Source organism: Nelusetta ayraudi, unplaced genomic scaffold (genome assembly GCF_046127955.1).
Source record: "Nelusetta ayraudi isolate G7.1 ecotype Tasmania unplaced genomic scaffold, CSIRO-AGI_Nayr_v1 ptg000005l, whole genome shotgun sequence".
NCBI lineage: Eukaryota > Metazoa > Chordata > Actinopteri > Tetraodontiformes > Monacanthidae > Nelusetta > Nelusetta ayraudi.
This window is the reverse complement of record NW_027466055.1, coordinates 8,142,395-8,166,077: the sequence shown is the minus strand read 5'-3', so window position 1 is coordinate 8,166,077 and position 23,683 is coordinate 8,142,395. Positions and strand designations below refer to the sequence as shown.

Here is a 23,683-nt window from a genome sequence, read left to right as displayed (position 1 = left end):
GTGAATTTGCTTGAGTTAAAAATTGAAGTAAATTGTTGACTCACTTCATTTGCCTGATTTTGACAATTAAACAACTTCATTTTTATCGTTTTGTTTTTTTTAATTGTAAAACATCACACTTGACATTACTCCATCCTCCCTTCTTCCATCGTCCTCTGTGTTCACTCGTTGTGTCTGCACTTGGAAACACTTCAACTTTGATTACCTTTACACTCTCACATTAAGCCAGAGAGGAAGCATCCGGCAGTCATGCGGGAGACACGTCATGGGTGCATGAAGCAAGAAAAATCTCCACACAAGCTGAATATTCATGTCAGTGAAAGGATTCCCGCAAGCGTCTCGTGGGCTCAGACCTATGGCCAGTGCTGGAACACACTCATGTTTGTGGGTCTTTCGCTACGAGCCCACACGGAAAGAATTTCCTCTCTGTTGATTTTGAAAGATGTTTTATTTGGAAAAAAATGGCCAGATTCTCTCCTGATCCCAACCTATGAGCTAGTTGCAGGGAACATAATAATAATACTGATGATAATATTCAAACTCTTCCAGTAAAAAAAAGCTCTTGTGTGGACAGAGATTAGCAAGGCATCAAATGGGACAGGCCACTTTGAAGCAGAGGGAAATGAGGCCACATATGTTTTGTCAGGCAGAAGTTGGAATCTTGGCAGCGCTAAACGTTAAACGGCTCCAACAAGATATTAACAAAGCGACTAATCATCATCACCATCATCATCATCGTCATTGTCATCGCTCAGTTTGACTGCTTTGACATAGAAAATCATAATGGGATGTAATAACCCACTAATTCCTCATTAGTAGTTGGGTCTGTGCTGATTGTCAGCTGATAGAAAATTAATGTAGCTCCGCCTGCAGCAGCAGGAGGTGGCAGCTGCCCGTCTCTCAAGTCAGAGAGCATCAGATCCCCACAGGAGGTTTGTGGGAAAATTCAGTCATCCTGGACTTACCAGCATTTTAATATTTCAAGGACAAAACTAGTAATCACATGCACTACACATAGTCTTGGTATTAATGTGCTTTTTTATTAGGTTCTTATGGATACGCCAAATTTTCATTTTGAGGGAATGTGCAAGACATGTATTTATATGTCACGCGCATGTTGATTATTGGTCCAAATTTTTATTTTTTTACTTTAACTGGGATGAGCAGCTCGTTCTGGTGTCCAAGAGAAATTTCCCCCCTGGCGGCCAAAGAACTGCTAACATATACAACATATTTGCTAACAACTCTGAAATCTTGTCCACATATGCAGTATGGATATTTAGGCCTGCATTAGTTTAGCTACTTCCACCCTTCATTCCCAGTAGGCAGCAGTGGGCTATAGCCACTACAGCCAGTGGGCTAAGTTGGCAGCAACAAATCTGACTGGTCCTCTTGAATGTGATGATGTCCAATCAGGTTCCAAGTTTTGCCCGTAGGCCTTTTCACTGCCATGTTACCAGGGCCAGCTCCGAGGATGTGCGCAGGACTGGACCCAGGCTGGGCAGTTACATACATATGGAACTCGCTGTTTTTGCATAATTGTAGAGTAACCTCAGCAGGTATTTCAGAAAGAGTGAGAGGATGATCTACATTTTTGTAAATTTTATTTCACATTGCTCTTGTAGCAATTCAGATCACGTTAGGCTCTTGTTTGGCAATAGGGTGTAAGAAAAAGAAGAAGAAGAAGAAGAAAAAGCCTCCATACACAATCCGCTGGGACGAAGTGTAAGAATTTAATAGTTTAGAAGAAAATAAACATTTCCTCTTTAATTTTCCACAAAGTGTTGATGGGGCATTTTCAGTCTGACATAAAAAAAATGGCAACGTTCATTGGAATTACAAATGGTGATGCACATTGCAAATATGTACTTTAGCAAATAGATCCCTGTGGCACTGAGTCGCTCTTTAAAGATTCATAAGGCATCCGCCCGCCTGAGCAACATCTCCCCACGCTGAAGTGCTCCAGCTCCCAACAGAGATGGAAATGTGTTGCTCAAAAAAAAAAATTCTCAATGTGCTCTAGTTAGCGAGTTAAAATTACAATCGCTGAGGCGTAAAAAGGCATTTTACAGTAACAGTCTTTTCAATCTGACAATAAAACATAAACTTAAAAGGACTGCGACTCCAGAACAAAAAAAATGGGGCCTTGAATTGCCGGTGGTGGTGGTGGTGGTGGTGGTGGTGGTGGTGACAGAAACATGAAGTTGCAGTGACGCAGAACGATGGCGAATGGCGGTAAAGATAACAGCAGCGGGCCCCTGAGAGGTCTTCATTCTGTCTTGGACGCGCAGCTGGATCATCCTCTTGGACCTCCGACGTGCTCTGCAGGGGCTCACATGCGCCGACGCCAGCGTGCCCACGCTGAGTTGGGCTTTGTGCGACATGGAGACTCTTTGTTATCTGCTCCTTGTCAGCTTTGTTTGCTTGGATCATCTGGAAACGACATTTTGTTGAGGCCACTTTCGAGACGCAGGAAGGGGTTCAGGCTGGCCGGCGCTGCGGCAAAACGAAATAAAAGGGGGGGGGGGGGGTCACTTTCTGAACCATTGAGTGAACAAATGGTGTGAAAGCTGAATTCGTAACACTGAAGAATCAATAACTGTCTGTTTCAAAACAGTGAGTCGCTTTGAAGGAAGGGACCGTTCAGCCGAGGCGGCGACCAAGATCAACCTCCCTGCAGAGGACAAGTGTGTTTTTAATTGTTTTTTCCTTGGCGTCATGATGCTAAAACCCAAAAACTTTTCAAGGGGCTGTAAACAAAAGGCTAAATATGCTAAATAAGTGTGTTTTTTTTTTTGGGGGGGGGGGGGGGGGGTAGTCAAATGCATGGGGCTGCTCCACCGGAGTCCCGGGCGATAAATAAAGATTGTTAATGGGCAGAATGCGGCGCCTTTGGCATTAACAACAACATTAACGTTTATTTGGGGGCCGTTTGGGGTAAAAAGGGCCAATTTCATGGCTCGACACCTAAAGCTAAGGACTTTGGTGGGAATCCACAAGAGGGGCCCGCCTGTCTCTCCGTATTTTATTTTCTAACCAATTATGGGAGGGCTGTCCACACGAATTTGGTGTCTGAGCACTCAGACTTTGTGGCGAAGAAAAGCTGAAATGAAATAGGTTTCTGGCTGACAGTGCCCCAAATCTGCCTGTGTGCCGAGCGCCCGGCGCCGTCCCCTATCGATATTAATCTTTTGTTTAATTTTCCCGGGGTAACACTGAGACCTCCATCAACACAAAGTCAGCCATCCCCCCGTACACTGATCTTAAACACACCTTCAACATGCGTCAGATCTGGAGCAGGTTTGGATTGATGTGACCTGAGTCACAGTGACAATACAGAACCCTGAAAGAGAAAAAGAACAAGGCCAGGCGTCGCAGCACTTACACCCGTTTATCTGGATATTGTGGGGGAATGAGATCAGGTAGAGGTTTCAAACAGCCACTCTCAGTCTTTATTTTTAGCTTTAGTCTTTGAAATCGCATCAACCCAATGGATCTTTATAAAAGAAAATGTTTCTTATTCTGAAGGCAAATGATTGGCCATTTATGAACATTAATGCGACAGTTAAAGGTCACATCTTAGACTGATTTGGAGATCTTGTTAAAATAAAAAGTTTCCTCCAGTCTCGGAGGCCACGGTGGAAACGTCACCATTCTGAGACGAACTGGACAGCTGAGTCTTGAGGCCTTACTGTGGACAACACATGAGCAGCTGTTGGTGCGCTGTTGGAGAACACGGCAACAACACGGCGACTTCCAGCGGGTGGAATTCTTTGCCTCTTTGAAACTCCAGAAAGGCTAGATGGAATAATAATAATAATAATAATAATAATGATAAAATAAAAACAATCTCATTAGAGCCTTCACCGCCATGAGGTGAGCATGATGATGATGGGTGAAATATACAATTTTGCCTGAACTGCCTCTGTGAGAATGACCAACAATCTACTTTTATTAACAGCTGACGACAACTTTAGTGATGGAACTAAATACATAAGCCCATCTCCACCAAGGTGAATATCAATGTAGCTGGCAGGACAGGCTGTACCTCTTTGTGAGAATTTTGTCCAAACATCTGGTCAGTCACAGGATTCAATAAGCAGTGACTAAATACTGATACACGGCAAACAATGCTTCCCTCCATAACAGTGAAGTGGATACAAAAAAAAGTTTCCAGAGCCTCCATGGACGAGATGAGTTTAATTTTAATTTTGAGAGAACTATCAATTTTTATTACATTTGGGTGTTTAATAAAGTGGCCAGGGTCGTATAATCAAAACACCCTAACCCTTAAACACCGCGGTAGAAAAAAAAAAAAAAAAAAAAAAAAAAATGATTATAGCGCGTGAACATAAACGTTAAAACAACAACAGAACAGGTGGAGGGAGACTATTAACGCTCTTCCGTTTGCGCAGCAGAACGATCTTTAATTTCATCCATTATTAACGCCGCAAACGTTCCGGCAGCGGAGCCCGGCTGGTTAATGTCCAGCTCCCTCCCCCTCCACGTGCCCCCCCCCCCCCCCCCCCTCCTTCCCGGCCGTGCGGTTTCAGCATCTCCACCGGAGTGGACTCGTGCGGGCAACCACGACGCGCAGCGGACGCGTTCGGCGCGCAGGGTTCAACTTTCACGCACATCACTGCGCGCAACTTTGCCACTATGACTGCGAGTCGGCAGAAGAAGCAGGTGGGATTATAAGGCAGTGGAAAAAAGAAGGATTTCTTTACCTCCCCTCCTCCCTCCCTTCTCTTCCTCCTCGTCCCGCCCGCATGTCCTGCGTTTCCCCGCACTGATCTCCACATGCCAGGCAGGAATTTATCTTCACGCCGCGTAATTGTGAAGCTGTACTGACCCTGACGGAGCCTCGCCCGCTGTCGTTATCCCGCCTAGAGATGGATCTGTGGGGAGTTTACCTGCTTCAGCTCACAAGTTTTGGTAAGCGAAGCGATATATTTTGTTTGATATGTCCATTCATTGCATTTCACTCATTTCGGAAAAAAAAAAAAAAAAAAAAAAAAAAAATGTCGCCGGCGCTTCAGACCAGGTTGACAGACCTGATCTGAGCATCTTCACCAGCGGTGAAACCATTCATGCTTTTTGTGCGTCTTCTTTTTCCATAACACCTGCGCACACCGTGGCGGATGTAAAACACCCGAACCTTGAAATTTTAAAGCACCCAAGTCTCGAAAGTCACTTTCCTCCTCTCCGCCCTGACGGTGAGACATCGGATGGTTCACGGGAATCTGTGCAGTCAACATTCTGTGCGCGCTCGCCGCTGCCTTTGACCGCGTGCGCCTGGTCCGCGTGCGTTTATGTCAACGTGCTTGTTCATGGGCGCAGGGAACATCTGCACATGAGCGCGTTCTTCTCCCCGCTGTTTTTTCTTTTCTTTTCTTTTTTTTTTTGGCGTCCTGGTTACAAAAAAAAAAAAAAAAAAAGAAAGAAAGACGTAAAGGGTCAAAACAAGAGCAGCAGGACGGCGTTTGTTGTTGTGAGCCAAATAGCATTTATTACGCAGCAAATACGGGTTCGATTTCTGTATTTAGCCCAGCAACAGTGTCTCTATAAAGTCGGTGAAAGTTTTTTATTGGGGGGTTTGCTGCATTGATTGTTGTGCTACAACCTCCAGGAATGACCATCCTCCAGCAAACATCAGTCACCGGAGCTGCCCGCTCTCCATGTAATAGAACCAGGACGGAATATTGATTTTTCTCTTTCTTTTGAAAAAAAAAAAAAAAAAAGGAAAAGAAAAAAAAAAATCTTCTGCAGTCCTCCTCAGGGGAGAGATAAAAAAAAAAAAAGAACTGCGTGTGGTTCCCCCACAGTGTCCCCTTGTCACCACACACACACACACACACACACACACACACACACACGCACACACACGCACACACACATGCACACGCGCACAGCCAGTCAGTCCTACTGCCACAGTGCTGAGTGACTAATGTCATTTTCACAGCTGATGACCAAAGATAATGATCCTCGTTTTAATTGGCACCAGCCCCCCAACAAATGCCTGCACATTAGTTCTGTAACCCTTCACTTATTTCATTATTAATGTCCTATCTGAAGGCCTTCAACAGAGGGAAGCGTGCAGCAGGGAGAAACGCTGAAAGGAAAAAAGGAGCGCAAATAGATTTTTAAATCGCTCTTCTTTTTCTCTTTCATCCCATGGCCACCCATTTATACTGCATAATCCGCCTTCTAATAGAACTATTAGACACGTATACGGACGTTTGAGTTATGTTTCTTTTCGAACCCCCTCCGCCACCTTTTCATGTCAGTGCGTTCAATGTTTTATGCAATGAAAAATATTTTTAAATGGAGTTGGAGGACAGAAAATTACATTTCATCTCCTCGGAGACTACGACGATGCTTGTTGTCGCGCGACAGGCCATATGACCGAATCAATTAGCCAAGACTGAGGCTGCAAAAAGGTCAGGAAAGGATGCGTCTGTTTGGATGAGTCAGTCTAATTCTGCGGCGTTTCGGAGATTCCAGCAGCAGCAGCAGCAGCAGCAGCAGCAGCGGAGTGCTGAGCTCCCACATTATTCTTCTGCCTTTCTCACTGCCGCAGATACCTGCGAGCGAACACGGAGCCAGTTCAGAGGAGGCGCTGCAATTTTCCAGAGAGAGCGCTCTTAAAACAAACATCAGGCTCAGTGTTTTTCTGCCTTTTTCTTTTTTTTTTCTTTTTTCTTCTGCTGCCAGTCTTTGGCCGGCGGAGATCTCGGTGCAGAATTTTCGGGGCCCAACTTTTATAGCTGCTGTTGACTTTTCAATCGCAGAGCCGGGCCAATTACAAAAGTTTTGTTTTGAGGGAATTAAAGTAAATATGGTTTGGGGCCGGGTGGGGTGGTGTTGGCGGCTGGGGAGCGGGGAGGAGGAGGGGTTGGGGTCAAAGGGAGGAGGAGGGTCATGGGTAGGTAGTAGGTGATTAACCTGTTATTTGACTAAAAGCAAAATAAAGAAATAAAATAACACATACACGATATTCCATATACTTTCCATTTTGATAAAGGGATTTTTTTCTCTCTTTATTATTGTTGGGCTATTCAAAGTCATATGACATCAGAATGTATGTCTGACTCCAAAATAGTAGGGAATAATAGTTCTGGATGAGAGTTGAACACAGCCAATATTACCACAGCAGGGGCTCGACTGTGTGCTTGTTGGGTGTTTGGGTCCAATTTTAGGCTCTGGAGCTGTGACGTCTTGGTTGTGATTTCTCTGAAGTGCTCGAGCCTCATGTTGCTTCTGCCACGCCTGGAGCCCACCAGTCTCAACTTAGCGGCATCTCTTCTCTGCCTTGTTTGTAAACACACAGCGCCAATCAGGCACCGGAGTTAATTCCGCTTCTCCTTTCAGAGGCAAGAAATCACTTTTATTAAAAAAAATTTTTTGTGACAAATGAAAACGACTTCTGGGAAAAGCGGCCGAGCGTCCGACCTTTGATCTTATCTGCATGACAAATGTGTGGCGGCGCTCGGTGTGACACATCCGCACGGGGGGCTCAAAATTTTCCGTCGAAATAAAGTGCAACAGCGCGGCGCAGGACCTTCCAAAGGTCAGGCAGCGTTCCAAATCCGGCGACTCACTCCGAGCGGCGGCGCCATCCCTCATTGTTCTGGGCGGCGGCGAGAGCGGCGGCTGAGTAGAACGAGCTTTCGTCAGTGCGACAATATCTTTTAACGTTTGTCCTCCTCAGTTGAGCGAGGGCCTCCGTTTTCTCTCTCTTCGTTTTCAGCCGCCTTTTTTTGTGTGCGAAAGGCGCCGGCCTCCGCCAACCGGCGCGCTACTTTTTTTTGGGGGGGGGGGGATATAATGGTTTTGACATTGTGGGATATGACCCGTGTCTTTAATGGAGACAGATAAGTACTGCCAAGCATGCTATTACCTGGCATATTGGCTGGCCCCCTTGTCGAGGATTTGTCATGAATCTCATTTGGAGTGAGGAGCACCCCTGGCGGACCCGCGGCCCGTCCCGAGCTCCGGCTTCCTCGGACTCGGGACAGATAAGAACAACGACGCCGCGTCAAGCGCCGGCGAATGTTAATGCAGCCCGAGCGACGAGTGTTTGCACTTCGGGGCTCGGAGCGTCGCGCTGTTTTTCTCTTGCTTACTTGTTTACGCGAACGCAAACGCCGCCGGTGAACCGTATACACGCTTATCGCACCTTTTGTGCAAGTGCATGTGGCTGAAGTGCGCTGCACTGGGAAACAGGACAGTGAGCCTTTATTATTTCTGTTCGAAACAGGATTTGGAGGCTTTTCATTAATTCTCTTTGCTGCCTAATGAAAAGTTAAACAGGCAATAGAAAAAAAAATATAACCTATTAAACTTTAAACTTTAACTTAAATTTTTAATGCAGCTCAGGTCCAAAGCGCGAAAAAAGACCCATATGAGGTTTGTTGACATTGGAAAACTCACGTCATTATAGTTTCATGACGACCATGTCATTGAAGGTCACATATCCCAACATTTTCTCCCAATAAGCCGTGTCCCAAGCCACTCAACTATCATTTATTGCTCTTGCTTGCTCCGATTTTCACAAAACCGAATGCTAAAACGAGCCGTTCGTGAACTCAGCCCATTGTGATGTCACAGAGGGGTAGTGAGTGACTTCTCGAGAGATTCCCAAGCTCGTTTTACAGCAGTAAAAGGGATTCGATTGGGCAAAAAGCGCTAGCTAGCTGAAACAAAAGGTCAGGAACATGAGGTGAAAGTATAAAGTGAAGTTTTCAGTCTTTCTCCTCTAAAATGCTCTTTTCTGTTGTTGCATTGAGCTTTGCCTGCTTTTTTTCTCCGGTGTTTGCTTGTGGCCTTCAAGTCACCCTTCCTCCCTGAAACCAGCCAGCGTGTGACCGAATCAGAGCAGCAGCCACTGACGACAAAAAAAAAAATAAAAAAAAATAAAAAAATAACAACACCCAGCGGCCCTCTTAATGAATTTCCCCAGGGTGCACTGCTGCACAGACACATTTTAGACCTCGGTCTTTCCCCCCCCGGGTGTAGAATGCCTCTTGCCGCACTTATTTTTGTGTCCAATAAACTTAAAGCCTCACCTCCATCCGAGGGAATCTGGAATAATTTAGCAAAACCAGCATGTTTTCAGCTGTTTTTGGGGTGTCTCAGTGGATTCACCGCAGCGACGTCGCACTTGGTTATGTAACGCTAGTAAGACCTCATGTGGCAAATTTAGGAGGCAGAGAGGCGAGAGTAACATCGAGCAGTAAAATAGTAAGATATATTTAAGTCATGTATTTCCCCCCCCCCCCCGTTCCCCTCAAAATGAAGTTATAAATAAAAAACAACTCTTTGGAAGTGTAGTCGTGTGCCTTCTCTAAAGTGTGGCACTAGAGATGGCAAACAGGCTGACAGACAGTCGGCTCTAGTACAGGTGGTATAGCAGCTGCTTACACAAAATTATTTAATACAGTTTTCCACTGCAAACAGCAGCCAATCTGTCCTATATTGGATGCATTTATTTATTATTTTTTTTAAATGTGAAATACACCTAGAGCACGCTTTGGAGGAAATGAAACTCATGAAGGGATGGTTGGTGCAAACCTTGTGGACTAATTTCTTTCTTCTTTGGAAGACGCTTTTCGGCAGATCTACGAGTTAAAAGCTTCACAGATTGAAAAGGCTGCCGCTCGGTGTTCTCCGGCCATTGTCAAAGCCTTTAGAATTTCCTTTGTGTAATAAAAAAGTCGGGCTTTAAAGTCGGCTGTTGAGCTGCCACCTTGCTATTCACCTGGTGCCAGTCAGCCTGATGACTCTGACCTTTAGCAGCGTCAGTGTTCAATTGCCGACGTGATAATTTGCCCATAACATTTTACTTTAATTGCCTCAAATGGTTGAAGGTTTTGGATAAAAGCTGAAGTCGGGAAACAGTCCTACTGTTGCGCCATTATTCAGTCACCGCATTGTGACTCCCGTGAATTCAGTCATGTTGTGTGGATTGCACCATAGGTTGACTTTCATTGGTTTTGTGTCCTCCAACCAACCACATTTAAGTTAAGGGGAAAAAATAGAAACCCATAAAACATGTTTGTCAAACCTGACCAAATCTTTTTATGTTCAACGTTTTATGTTTAAAGTCAATGACTTTAAACAAAGTACAAATGTCTTGCGGGAGTCCTTCAACGTATTATTTTTTATGGTCACGTGTTCTGACAAATATAATCAGTTATGATTCATGACATCAATTGCAGAGCATTGGCGTGGAAACTAGATGATGATCATTAGACGTCCTTTATGATTCTTTATGTTTCATTTGGTGCAAAGTAATTGTGTAATGTGGGTAATAAAAAGAAAATCAATAGATATCACGCGGTGGAGGAGGTGTTGCAGCAGACCGGTGTGGCGCAGTGGAAGCCCTGGTGGAAAGCAGAGATCTTAATCTGCCAGCTGGTTTAATTTCGAGCTTTCACCTACAAGCACGAGCTCTGGGTGCTGACGGAGAGAGCGGCATCACAGATGCAAGCTGCTGGAATCTGTTTCATCTCCACAGGGTGGCTCCTGGAGGTAGAGCAAGGAGTTCATTTATTCCCAAAGAGCATGTCGGTGTTGAACGCAGCCAGTCGAGAGGGTTCAGGCATCTGTCCTGGAAGCCCTCTGAGGACCTCCCCCCACTTTGCACCTGGAAGAGGAAACCCAGCAGGGACAGCAGCGTGTGTTCTTTGACCTGACCGCAGATGACATGGCAGAAATTAATTGATGGATAAAGGGACGGATCAATGAATCTGTAATTAAAGTCATTAATCAATAAGAGAGGCTGTGAGATGAATTGATAGCAAAGTGTTAAACGTGTAACCTTGCAAGGCAGCAGGATCTCACAGATTCCAATCCTGAGCTCTCGCTCATCCATCTTGGCAGCCTCCCACAGAAAGTGTTTTTTTTTTTTTTTTTTTAATTCAGCCTTAGAATTTGCTTTGTAATCAACTTTAAGTTGCGATTGAAAAAAGGAGGCATCAACTGTAAGGTGCCCTCTAAACTCCCTGGAAGAAGAAAAGTAAATTAAAAAAAAAATACAGGAAGTGAATGCATGTCTAGCTAGCGCTAGAGAGACTTAGCTGTGTTGCAGGCGCAGCATTTTAAGAGAAAAAAAGATTGTTTTTTGGGGGGGTTTGTGTCATAGTTGGTTTCTGAAATCACATTTTGACTCATATTTCAAATTAACAGGGAAGCCAAGACACCCAAGCACTTGGAGGGCCATTTCTTGATTTTCTTGATTTCAAGTAGCTTTGAAAATTTTGCTCAAAAGTTGCTTCACATTTTATGGAACTATGGACTAGAAATATATTTCTAGTATGAATCAAGGATGGAGTGCACAAGGTGTAAAAAGAACCTGATACAATGCAAGTTGCACACAATTGAAGAGCAGAAAACAGTTCTCAGCAAGTAATGCAAGAAATGGATGGGATCATAAGTCACCTTTTAATGCTGACAGATAAACTGGTTTGAGTGAATACCTGAAGGTTTTTCAGACGAACATCTTCCTCTAGCTTCGCTCCCTTTTATATGTTTCAAGTCTGAAGAGACCTTCTTACAGTGAAAACACTGACAAGCTTTTCAGTGAGACGGCACTTCTGTGGTTTGCGCCGGAGAGACAATCTGGCTCAAGGCTACGTGCTTTATTATTCCAGGAGAATCCTGTCATTTTGTGGTTTTGAATCAATGTTCCAGATCGCGCGGCTTGTTTTGTTTGAATTCGATGCTGTTCTTGCAAACCGCTGAGCAGGCAGCTTAGTTTCCAGTGGCGACCAGCGGCGGCGGCGGCGTTGTTATTAAACGCCGGGGCTCCCGTGAAATACTGCACACTGCAAAGTGACTGCGATGAAAAATGATGCTGCTTGGTTCCTGGGAGACGCTTCAAGAGGAGGTGGGATTCACACTGAGCTGCGCGGTGAGATGTTCTCAGTTAGACAGTATCTCGCTCGCAGCCGAGGACCCCTGTTCCCTTCGCTGACACAACATCACTCTCATTAATTATCCTTCAGCTCGCTGCCTGAGATTTCATCTCCTCTTCCGCTACATTTGAGAGGACAACCTCTATTACAATATTGGTAGTGTTAGAAAAAAAACAAAATGAAAACGAGATGGAGAGCGAGCACACGTCCCTCTCTCAGGTGTTTTTTCTGGGCTTGCTTTTTGGTCTACACGGCATGTATATTAAAAATTGGACGTTTTGGTGATTCAAAGAGGAAATGGCGGAGCAAGAGTCGGAGCGCTGCAAGGATTAGTCCTGAGCTCTTCATAAATAGACGAGCAGCATATTGAGAAAAGGGCTGTGAGGTCGCACGGCCGTGCACTGACCTCTGAGGGCCAAACAGTGGCTCATTAACTCAAAGTCTGGTGGAAAAAAAGTCCCAGTCACGTCGCAGATGGAGCTCTTAAGCCCCACATTTGGTTTACTTATCTGATTTTTAATTAATTTATTTTTTTTGCAATGGGACTTCAGTGAGTCAGGGAGGGTGGATATGAGCTTGTAAAAAAAAACAAAAAAACAAAAATCCAAGGATGGCTATTTTTTAACTATTCTGGACACTTGTAGGAGAACAGGGAAGTTACCTGCACAGCAACCCTAAAACCAAATCACTATTTATTAACCTAATAACAACATATCAATCTGTAGCTCGTCATCAAGTTCCAACAACAACCACAAAACAAACCTAAACATGCATTGAGTTGTTGCTATTTGATTGCCTGTTTTGTGTTAACAATCAATTGTACATTGTACCTAATGAAGTGGCTGGCGATCGTGCAAATGAATTATCTTATTGTCACTGTCGTTATACACACTAAAATAATTTATTTCAGTGTGGTAATATTGTGCTGGTAATATTGGTAGTGGTCATACTTAATACAATATTTCAATTAATAGTGAGAATAATAATAATAATAATAAAATACACTCCAAACCAGAAGAGTAAGCAAACTGCAATCAGACTGTGACACACGCAAGCACACACACGCACAGACACAACAAGTACAGACAAGATACGAAACAGGAGCTGAGTGACTGGGACTACAGTGATGCATGCAACTGAGCATATTTACTGTATGCTAGATCATCACAGTACTTTAAGTGCAGCCTCAGACCGAGTATTTAATTACTGTTTTCGTGTTTGTTTACCCTCACAGGCAAGTGAATTACGCTGCAGTTGAACCAGGAAATGGAATAGTTTCTTATCAGCGTGCCCAGACACCGACCGTATATACCAGCTTAGCTATGGCACCAAACACTCATTCAATGCAATTTATTTGGTATATTTATGCCTGGGAGGAGCTCTTCAGTAAATCAAATCAGCCAAATCAGTTTGTGGCCTCATTGTAGCGACAATAAAAAGGAATGACTGGAATTGCATCTTTGCGGAACACAAACTGAGTTATTGTCTACACTGGGAAATATAAGATACAGGAAGCGATGGCGTGGAGGGGCAGTCACCAAGTACAGACTACCTCCGCCGTTCTCGCGCCACACGTTCCAAAAGTAGCCGTAGGCTAATGTTAAAGGAGCTATGTATAAAATTCAGCTTGTTAAATTTCAGGAATGTCAAACGTCCCGAACTAGCAAGGGTCATGACACCTTGGGTAGAAAGTGACGACACAGCGCCCCCTACGTGTGCTGTTGGTTGCGCTATCGCGTTTTGTGAGTGAGAATTTCCACTCTGCTTTTGGATTTGTTGATTCTGAATTTGTGCAGCAGCTCTTCAAGTCAGGTTGATATTTTATATCCCTGCGCTGGCTACACATCACCTCCTCTGGTGATGTGTGTGGGAAGAAATGTGTTGTTTGTTCTTTGCTTGTTTTGTTTATGTAAAGTCTGGACGGTAGAAAGCGGATTGTCCTCCAGGGATGAAGAATTCTTTCTGACCCGAAACGAACTGAATAAATAGCGATAGAACAGACACTCCGCAACGCTAAAGTGGTAGCCTACATTGTCATTTACATAAAAACAAATAAAAACAATGCAGACCAAGCAGTGACGGACCTCCTCTGGCTGCAGTATTACTTTGCAACTTGACATTGTCCACAAAGCAGTGATGTACCCTTGATATCCTTATTTACTCAGCGGAGATTCAGTGATCATTCCGCTGGTTTGTGTTGTACACGCGGCACAAAACTGGCGGTGAAATTATTCAAGAGGGATCTTTATTTATTTATTTTTTTGCTCAGTAAAACTTATAGCCAATACCAAGACTTTATAAAAACCATTCACCAGTACACCAATAACCACTGTAATCAATTAATCACTCAAAGAAAGTCACTCCACCTACTCACGTGTATTCAACTCTATTTTAGCTATTACTAAGATTGACACTAATGGGAATAGAATTTCAGCCAATTGTGTTCAGCAGAATAGCCTGAATAGATGGCTTTACACAAAAGTTTGAACATCTTTTATATTTGTAAAATACTTGCATTTCTCAAAAAAGGTAGGCTGCCTTACTTAATGTGTCTTATTTATACACATGAAGCCAAAAACTCATTGGGGATGCTGTCCACAAATTCTTTTTTTTTTTTTTTTAATATAATTTCACTGAAGCTCACTTGTCATGTTTCTCTGTAACAAATGTCTCTGGCTTCTTCCTGAAATCCCCTGAAATGAGAAATATCCAGCTCCCTCTTGCAGGAAATGTGTCCAGGATGGCTGGGTTGATTACTACTCAGGTTAATAAGAACCTGCCCAGCTCTCCAGCTAATTGGTTCTAATTTTGAGACCGCCTTCTTTTTGTCCTACTATGCAATATTCGTGTGGTAAAATCTAACATTTTTGCAAGATGCTGTAACCAGAGTGCTAAAATAGGTTTTTAGGTTTTTAACATATCAGCAATACATATATAAGTAGTTCAGTTGTTAGTTAACTCCTTACATAGAAACACTGATTGCTTTTTGGATGAGACTTAAAGTGAAGGGTATGGTATACAATGAGATTGCCTCACTGCAAAGCATAAAAATAATTTTCCCTTACTGCGCTGCACAGTAGGGACTTTCTATCTGATTTTGTGAGAAAAACATCAGAGGAATTTGTACTCCACTGAGCGTTGGAATGCAGCCACCGTTCAGCGTAGCATCTCCGCCACTGACCTTGCAGCGTTCGGAGACGGTGGTGGTGGTGGCGGTCGGACTGGATCGGTGCCATTATGGAGGCAGCAGACAGAAACAGCTGGAAGGCAGCTGCCTGTGTGAGCGGCACTGGAATTATCACATCTGCTGCAAGCAGGAGAGGAGGCCACCTCCAGCCACCAGCGCTTGATTAATTAAATTTAGGTGTAGGGATGGAGGCTGGCTCGGAGGAAGAGAAGCGGTGTCGCACCTCGAGCACAATTGTTTGACGTCCTGGGTGGGAACGTTGGACTCTGTGGTTTTCATGTGTATGTTTAGGAAACCCCCAGACATTTTGGTAGAAAGACTGAAAAAAATGTGAGAGGATTTATGACAGGCTTTTTGGTTGATGGCGGTGGATGTAGATGACGGAATGTAATAGAATCACATGGCAGCCACTCATTGCGTTCAGACATCGAGATGTGGTGAAAGCGTGGTGAAGGTGGAGAAAGAAAGGGGCAATGGTATTATTGTTTGTGACGTTTAATTTAAAAATAATAACGATCCATTGATCACTCCAAGCAATATTTTGTTCCTCTCATTAGTTGGCTTGTAGGTTTTGTTGATATTCTTGCTACCAGCCATATTATTGATGTTTATGGGGACACTAAGTACCCTCATCTCATCAGTTCAGTGTTTGTCACTTCACAATTTACTCTGCAAACACACTGCAAATCTCAATTTTGTGCATTTACATGTCTTGCAAATTATATCGTTTGTCAGCTGAGTCGCTCTTTCCGCTTTTCTTTTCCCGCGTGGCACTTGCAAGCATGCATAAAAGCAAGAAGATGCAAACCAGACCTGCAGAACGTCCTGAAGGACACTGGCAGGTCTTTGTTGGTGGTTGGTGGTCTCATTGCGATCTCGAACCCAGCGCTTCCCTTTGGGACTCAGCAGGGTTTCTAATGGGCCGTGTGGGATGAGATTGCTGTGTTGTTAGTGGAGGCCTTTGACACCACCGCCAGCCCGTACATCCTAATCCCCGTTCTCTCCATGGCTTGTTAGGCATTAATTAATTGGATCAAGAGAAAGCCACAAAGCGTTTGACAGCTTTCCCTGAGTGATAACTGTGAAAGCAGAGCCATGGTCCCGTGGGTTTGCCTCTGGAGGGGAAACACCCCCACATCGGGTCCATTGACTGTCTGCCATCCACATCCTGTGGGAATCGACGCTGCTGTGGGGATAAAAATAAGCGCATATATCAAGGAACTGGCGGGCTGCTGTTGGGTTTGAAGCTATCTTCACCAAGATAAACCATTCATCAACCAAGATAAAAATTCTTCATTATTTATTAAGAAATCAAATGGCTTTTGAAATAAAAAAGAAACAGCTTACGAACTGAGGATGTTTTGTTTTATTTAAAACCAGTACAATTGAGGGGAGTTAAACGGAATTGGCAGAATCAGCTGAATCAACCAGCGCGCACAAAGGATTGTGTCGCAGCATATACTTCGATTTAAAAGTGAACTTTAGCGGAATTGTACGATTGTTACACGGAAATTAATGTGATACCAAGTTACTAAAGCCACCACTGCATTGTTTTTCAGATATGTTGGAGTCGGTGTACAACTGTAGTCATCCATTGGATGGAATTATTTACCTTTTGTGAAACTCCACAATGGTTAGGCACAATAGAAAATATCAACAGAGCCTCTATGGATTAAATGTTCTGGTGAGTAAACCCTTTAAAGGTTTTTCACAGAAAGGAAAAATCTTTCTGAGTTCACCGAGGAGGATCCCTTAAAGTCGGCTTGGGAACGTGGATAAAGGAGTTGTTGTCAGAGCTCAAAGATCACGGTCAGCCTGATTCTCTCCAATGTTGTCAATGTTGTCATTCACATTGACCGGAAAAAGATTTGACAAAATGTTCATGCAGCGAAGGTCCATTTAACTGTGAAAATGTTGTTTGCTGCACTGGTCTAAACCCAGAGTGCAGGGGTGGATATTTGATGAACACTTGACTTTGTTGATCCCAGGATACAGACTTGACAACTGGGTCCTTACCACTCAGAGAAAAGTGTTCTGTCCTGTTGTGGTCCCTCTTTTAGTGCAAAATTTGCATCCTAATTCTGAATTTGATTGGATCTCTTTAAAATGAACTGTTCCAAACAGCTTTCGCTACCTTTGCTCCTGCTTTTGCCACAGCTGAAATCGAAGCCTTCCAAGCTGTTTTTCAAGGTTAGAATCCCCCAACTCCACATAAGTTCCCAAAGGTTAAAATTCAGATTTTCTTTGCAGCAACATTAATAATTGAAGCTCTGAGGCTTGTTGTTTGTGTTGACATTGAGCTGCAGGTGCTCGTTGCTGCTCAAGCAGCTGAAGAAAAAAGAAACGACGAAACACCAACAACTCATCAGTCACACAGGGATGTAAATGAATGGTTTGCGAACATTCACAACAGCATTTTTACTTGTTTAAGCAGCGAAGGCCCGTTATTGGCCTCTGGCTTCACAGCCTACTGAGTTAAGCACAGAGCCTCAGTTGGTAGTAATGGAACCACTGTGGAAAAAGCAAACACATCAGTTTGAAACACACTACTCAAAAAGAAGCTGAAGAGTCTCTTTTTTGGGGGGGAGCGTTATCGCTTTCTGAGGGCTGATTCATTGTTGCTGCACTTCTGCGAGTCTGCATGCTAATGAGGCTGAAACTCCTTGCAGGAAAACACGGTGCGCTTAGTAGAAACTAAACATTTGCACTTGCGGTGGTGATTTATATATTTAAAAATACACCTGCAACCTGGCAGCCAGATGTTTTTTAAGGGCTGTAAAAACAGAGTTTTTGGGAGAACAACGGGTCCTTTCCTTGGATTGTTGGGTTGGATTGTTATGTCTGCAGGACGAATGCCTTTTCTCTCCAGGTTCTTGCTGAATAATGAAAAAAAAAACCTCAGATTGGTCCCATTGGCTGCTGTTCGTTCTGTTGCTTGGCTGATAGAAAAACCATAAAACCAATCTCACACTTTTATCCACAGCGAGAGTTGCCCTGAATATTACGTTTTGATTGAACGTTTGTCTTTATTATATATTCCTTAGCTTTGTTTCTTCATTTTGAATGACGTTGCAATCAAACACGGATCACAACGGGATAAATTCAGACAGGCGTGAAAAAAATAAAACCCTGGAGAAAAACTATATGTATCGGTCACATGCCATGTGGCAGTGTTGAAGAAAATGTTTTGTCGTCGAACTCTTCGCAGGTACCACCGGTAAAGACTTTTCTGTACTTCTTTTTTTTTTTTTTTTAATCTTTATTCCATTTCATTGGCGGGTTCGATTCACAGGCGTCTGCCCCAGTTTTTCAGAGATCACACAATGTCGTCGTTATTTACTTTTTCATACTCCCCTTTTCTTGAATTGTTGGAAGCTGTGTGAGTCCTGTCTGTTTGTGTCTCAGAGCAATTTGGGCAGAAACAGAAAACGCGTGAAAGCCACTGTGCAGTGAAGTGGGGACAAAATGTTGATTACAGTCCCCCGTCAGGATGGCAAAACTTGGAAATAAAAGGCCTCTATATGAAAGCATCCATCTCACATTTGTCACATTTTTCAGAGAGGATTTCACACGGCCTGTCGCATCCATTTTGATTTGACAAACCCACACCTCATTAGTCAGTCCGTGACCACCGTTTAAAGATTCCTTACCATTGTTTTTACGTAAACACAGGAAAATGTGTTTAATGAAGCCACTTATTTTGCTCCAATCGTGTCTCCCTGCCAGCCATAATCCAGGCAGTCTGTTTGACTTGGAGATGAATTTCTGCGCTAAAATTAATTAGGACACTTGCGGTTTTGTTGCCAGTGGAAGTGAAATCGAAATGACTGCAAAGAGAAAGAAAACATAATGGTTTCAAAGGCTCAGTGTTGCTTTTGTTGCACAAACAGTGACTAGAATGTCTCAAGGCTTTTATTGGTGCGACTTATGGAGGGAGTTGGCAATAAAAAGTGAAATTAATTAAAGCAAACAGGATGTAAATTGAATAAAAAATGTCATGGAGCTTCTCCATAATTGTTGGCATGAAAAGGCCAAATGGTCAACCTTGGTGAACTCTGAGTGTTTATTTGCACTTTAGCATCTGACTCATTCGCTCAAACATTTCCGGTGTTTTCAAGAATGACTGACAGCATGAAGATGACAAACTGGCTCCAGGGAAGACTTCCCTGTATCTTCTGCGCCTTATTTAGGCATCAACTGCTTACATATGCCCTGATTGGCATAGAAAAACAGACATTCGAAGAATTGTACACCTGTGGTCAGTGTCAACAAGAAATAAACCCCATCCAATCTCAACGCAGGTTGGCCCTTCTTAGCTAAGCATCACGTTTCTTGGAATATCTAATATCTGTTTCTTTTGATGATCGACCATCTAGGTTTTTAAAACAGTGAGTCATAAAGGAGCAGCGCAGTGAGCAGCAACAGAGCTCTATTGCGGTCCCACAGGTCGTGCCTGATTGACAAAGTCCTCTGCTGTGTAGTCCACCTTCTTTCAAGATAACATCTGCTCCTGCTGGCCTTCACTTCTCCCTTTGTCATTTTAATGTTAGCGCAGGGTAAATGGTGCAGGAACAGCAGTGAAGGAAAGAAAAAAACATTGGTGGAGGGATGTAACGGTATAGTCAATTTCGCAGTATTGCAACGTGTCTCAATGTCATCAGGGACGTGCAGTCGGTTTAAACTGCTGGGCATCTGGGCAAGAAGTGTATTTTCCTTCTTCTTTATGATACAGGTCTAACAATATAGTGAAAGTGGTTTTCCACTCCTTCACTCGACAAGTGGCACTGGAGAAGTTTGTAAATGACAGAAAGTTTTGGATGTGAAGTGGGGAAATATATTGGTTTTCCCTTGTCAAAACATGAGAAAAGAAATAACATACAACCAATAAAGGGATGCACACTGTAATGCTGTTGTGATACTCATGGAAAAACAAGCATGCAATTAATAGTTTAGTTCTAAGTCTGTATCATTCTTTTCATAAATATACTGTGCAGCTGATGATCTCTGTACCGCAGATGTGCAACCCTTGGTTCGGATGAGTGAGTCTGGTTCGTTCAGCAGCTCCTGCTGGACGTGCTGCACACTGCTGAACTGACCAGCGAAGTTTCCACGTCGATTTAAGGATACAAACAATACTGTGACATATAAAACTACAGCGTACATTAAGAATCAACGGAAGCTGAATTTTCTCTGGTGGACTGGAGCTATGACTTGGCACCTGGTCAGCTGGGGTTCACCCTGGTGTGATGGTGCAGAGAGATTCTTATGGTGTGACACCACCAAAAAAAAGAAAACTCAAACAGGAACTGCAGTTTAGCATGGTCCCCACGTAACATATGAAAGTTCTCATCAGCAGGGTCTGACTTTGCGTCGCCTTCATTTTTATTGCCTTTAAAGGTAATACGGAAAGAGCGCGGTGGCGCGGCGAGTGGAGCTAATCAGCTGAAAAGACCGCTCTCAAGTGCGAGCTGCTCTCGTTGCTGCCGCCTCTGCTTTATTACAGCGGGCATGACAGACAGGTCTCAAGGGGCCAGAGGCATGCTGGGAGTCTGCCTCACGGCGGGGTCCTGCCTGTTGAGAGTTTCATCAGTAAAAGTGCCCATCAATCAACGCATTGGAATGTGAGGCCCCTCCCCCCCCTCCCGCAATGACTATTGAGTGACAGCCGCAGCTGGCAGGTATTATGGCTGTGGCACAACATCAGGGCTGACCGGAGGTTAACATTTAATCACTTTGTCAAGACAGCAGCGTCGCCGCCGACGCTCCGTAAACATTTGCCCTCTCACCTCGGTCAGTGGCGAGCAGGGGCCGCTCCTGAACACGATTAAAAAGCTAAAATCGCTCATGACGGAAACGTCTGTGACGTACAACTCCGCTGGGACTTTTTAAGCACGTCCAAGTTGAGGATCCTTCAAAAGGTTCCGCTTTCCAGCAACCATATACCTGCCGCAGTCGTGTTTCTGTACTTCATGTTGCTCACGCTCACCCCTAAAATCCCACCAGCTCTGGGGTGGAAGATATGCAGGACTTGTGTTCCTGAAGAATAGCAGAGCTCAATGTATCAGATCAGTGTTTAACAGATCACGTGGGGCAGTTTGTGCTTGTGCATATATAAATCACGCCATGTTGTATCAGACAGTCTTATGCAAATTCTATAAGCTCAGCGGGGGCTTGCTAGTCCGCCTTCTTCTTGCACCAAGACGCTGCAGGACAGATTGACAGAGCACCACTGCAATACATTCATTGTGATCCTGGTGATCACTCACAAACCAAAGCAAGCAGGGCCACTTGGTACAAATAACCCTTCCTACTGCAGGAATAAAGCAACTTGCATGATCAACTGTCTCTCTCCTCATGATCTGAAAAACACAGTGAGGTAAATGCAAGGCATCACGATTCAGCATGAAAACTATTATTCAACCTGCCTCTGATAACATGCTGCAATTCTTTTCACTTAGGGGAAGAGTGAGGCCATTGTGTGGTGAGTGGCTTCGAGAAAACGATTAACTTCCCTTTAAAGTCTCAGTGAGTGTTTGTTGTCAAGAGCCTCTTCACATCCACTTATTTTCTTGCTCTCCTTCCTCCTCCCACACTTTTGCGTCTTCAGCCCGGTTCAAATCTAACAATCGCCATGCTCAGGTTCTCATTGTTCAAGCTTTAGTGACTGGAAAATGAATTCTTCTGTTTATCAAACAAACAAAAAAAAAATTGCACTCGGCTTGTCTTCGAAAGCTAACGACTCAACAACAAGAGCCGTTCCCTAACAAGGGTGACGACTTCAGAATACCAGTAAATCTGGCCAACAGGGGTGATGAAAAGCTGCACCGAGCTTTTCTTCTAAGCCAATTAAATCCCTGGAGAAGATCAACCTGTGCTGTGTTTTCTGCCTCGGAGTCTGACTCAGCCATCGGCATGCTCTCCTTTATATCCCCCCACGCCCCTCTGGAATTGGAATTTATAAATATGAGCATGACCGTGAAAAAGGTTTTAATTATGTATTATAAGGTGGCCTCCAAAGTTAAACACCACCTCCGAGTGCAGACAACATCAAGAGAGACTCATGGGACGGTTGGGCTCAATAACATGCCTGCTGTAAATATGTGAGAATGCGAAGAGCCGGACTTGACACACACTTTAAACTCTGGCAGGTAAATAATTTGACTAGAATGTGTTGGAATAAAATAAAATGTGAAAAATATGAAATAATTACAAAGGCTCAATACACACCGGTGCCGTATCTGCTTTCTTCTCCACCACTGACTCCACTGCCCGTATTTCAGACTGACTATCATTTGTGTGCCCTGTTTGGCCCGAGGCGCGCTCAGAGCGGCAGTCAGGACTTTCAGACCGAGACAACACTATGAAAGTAGTATCTCCTGCGCCGAAGGCCAAGGATGATGGGCAGGAGAGGTTAATTGCACCTGTTACACAGCGATTGACAATGAACTCAGCGCTGAGCCTTCACCTTTTCTTTAATCTAGCAGCTGCCTTATAATAATGACAACCTGAACGTTACCTCAAGGAGAATTAATTCATCGGAACTTTTTATTAGAGTTCCGGCCTGAGAGAAAATGTTCTGCGTCTCTAAAGACAAGTTTTCATCATAACCTGTCGAAAGCCAAAGTCATCATCAATTAGCATCTCCTCCGTTTGGAGCGCGTATATATGCAAGGACTCCTCATGTTTTATCCTCAATGATTGCGTCCTTTAAAACACACAGGCTTCCCTTCCTCACATCTTGCATCAAAGCACTTTGCCATTTGTTATTTCACCAAACATAAATGAAAAAAATATATTTATAAACCCAACAGGACGTCTCCGCGGACAAACTGGCATAAGACGCCGATGCATCTCTTCTCTCCATCTGTCTTGTTTATGCCAAGACACTGTTTCTGACACCTGATATATGAGCCCTTTAGAACTGTGAATTAGCCTCGGATAAACCCAGAGACCCAATCTTTTTGGTGCGGACAAAAAGGAAAGAGCTTTGGGAAATGGGGACTTTCTGCTGAGAGGAACGTCTGCTGAATAGTGTAAAATCCAGACAACGCGATAAAAGTGCCTCGGCGTTGCGCATTAGCCGGTCTTTGATGCCTCCCGAATGGAGCGGAGAGGGCAAATTTAAAATGAATTCAATCGGCCATAGGCGTAATTAATTATAGCTGGTTATGTGAGTCATTTTAGAGACGGAAATCACCAAACACATTTGAACTTTTTTGTATTTAAAGACAGTCAACACGCTGTTGTTCACGCTCTGTAAACTGTTAAGCTGATCATTCAATTGGTTCACCTGCAGCGCTTCTTCCAACACTTTCAACAGCGCCGTCCCGCAGCGTCCACGCTGTCTTGCTGAGACACAGAGCTGTTCATGTTATTGTGGAGGATCTGCTAACAGTGTGCTACCATTGCTCTGGGTAGCGGTGCGTGCCGGCAGGGAGAATCTTCCCTGCTGCAGTCTTTCTTTTTGCCCCGCTCAAAGAAAGGAAAGTATATGGCGTGTTCTTAGCACAGGCGAATCGATGCGTCGGCAGGCGGGGGGGGGGGGTAGTGCTTGTCAGAATTTTGGCAAACACGACCC

General features: G+C 44.0%; 1 protein-coding gene across 2 annotated transcripts in view; it reads left to right on the top strand.

The window, feature by feature from the left end:
• Window positions 1-4,553: 4,553 nt before the first annotated feature.
• Window positions 4,554-23,683, top strand: part of gfra4b (GDNF family receptor alpha 4b) — a 35,051-nt gene continuing 15,921 nt past the window's right edge. The window contains exon 1 of one of the 2 annotated variants that reach the window (XM_076012005.1): window positions 4,554-4,935. In XM_076012005.1, coding sequence (XP_075868120.1) covers window positions 4,893-4,935 — 43 coding nt within the window. In that variant the 5' untranslated portion in view covers window positions 4,554-4,892. The remainder of the gene's footprint in view (window positions 4,936-23,683) is intronic. The other variant, XM_076011997.1, reaches the window with a different exon arrangement.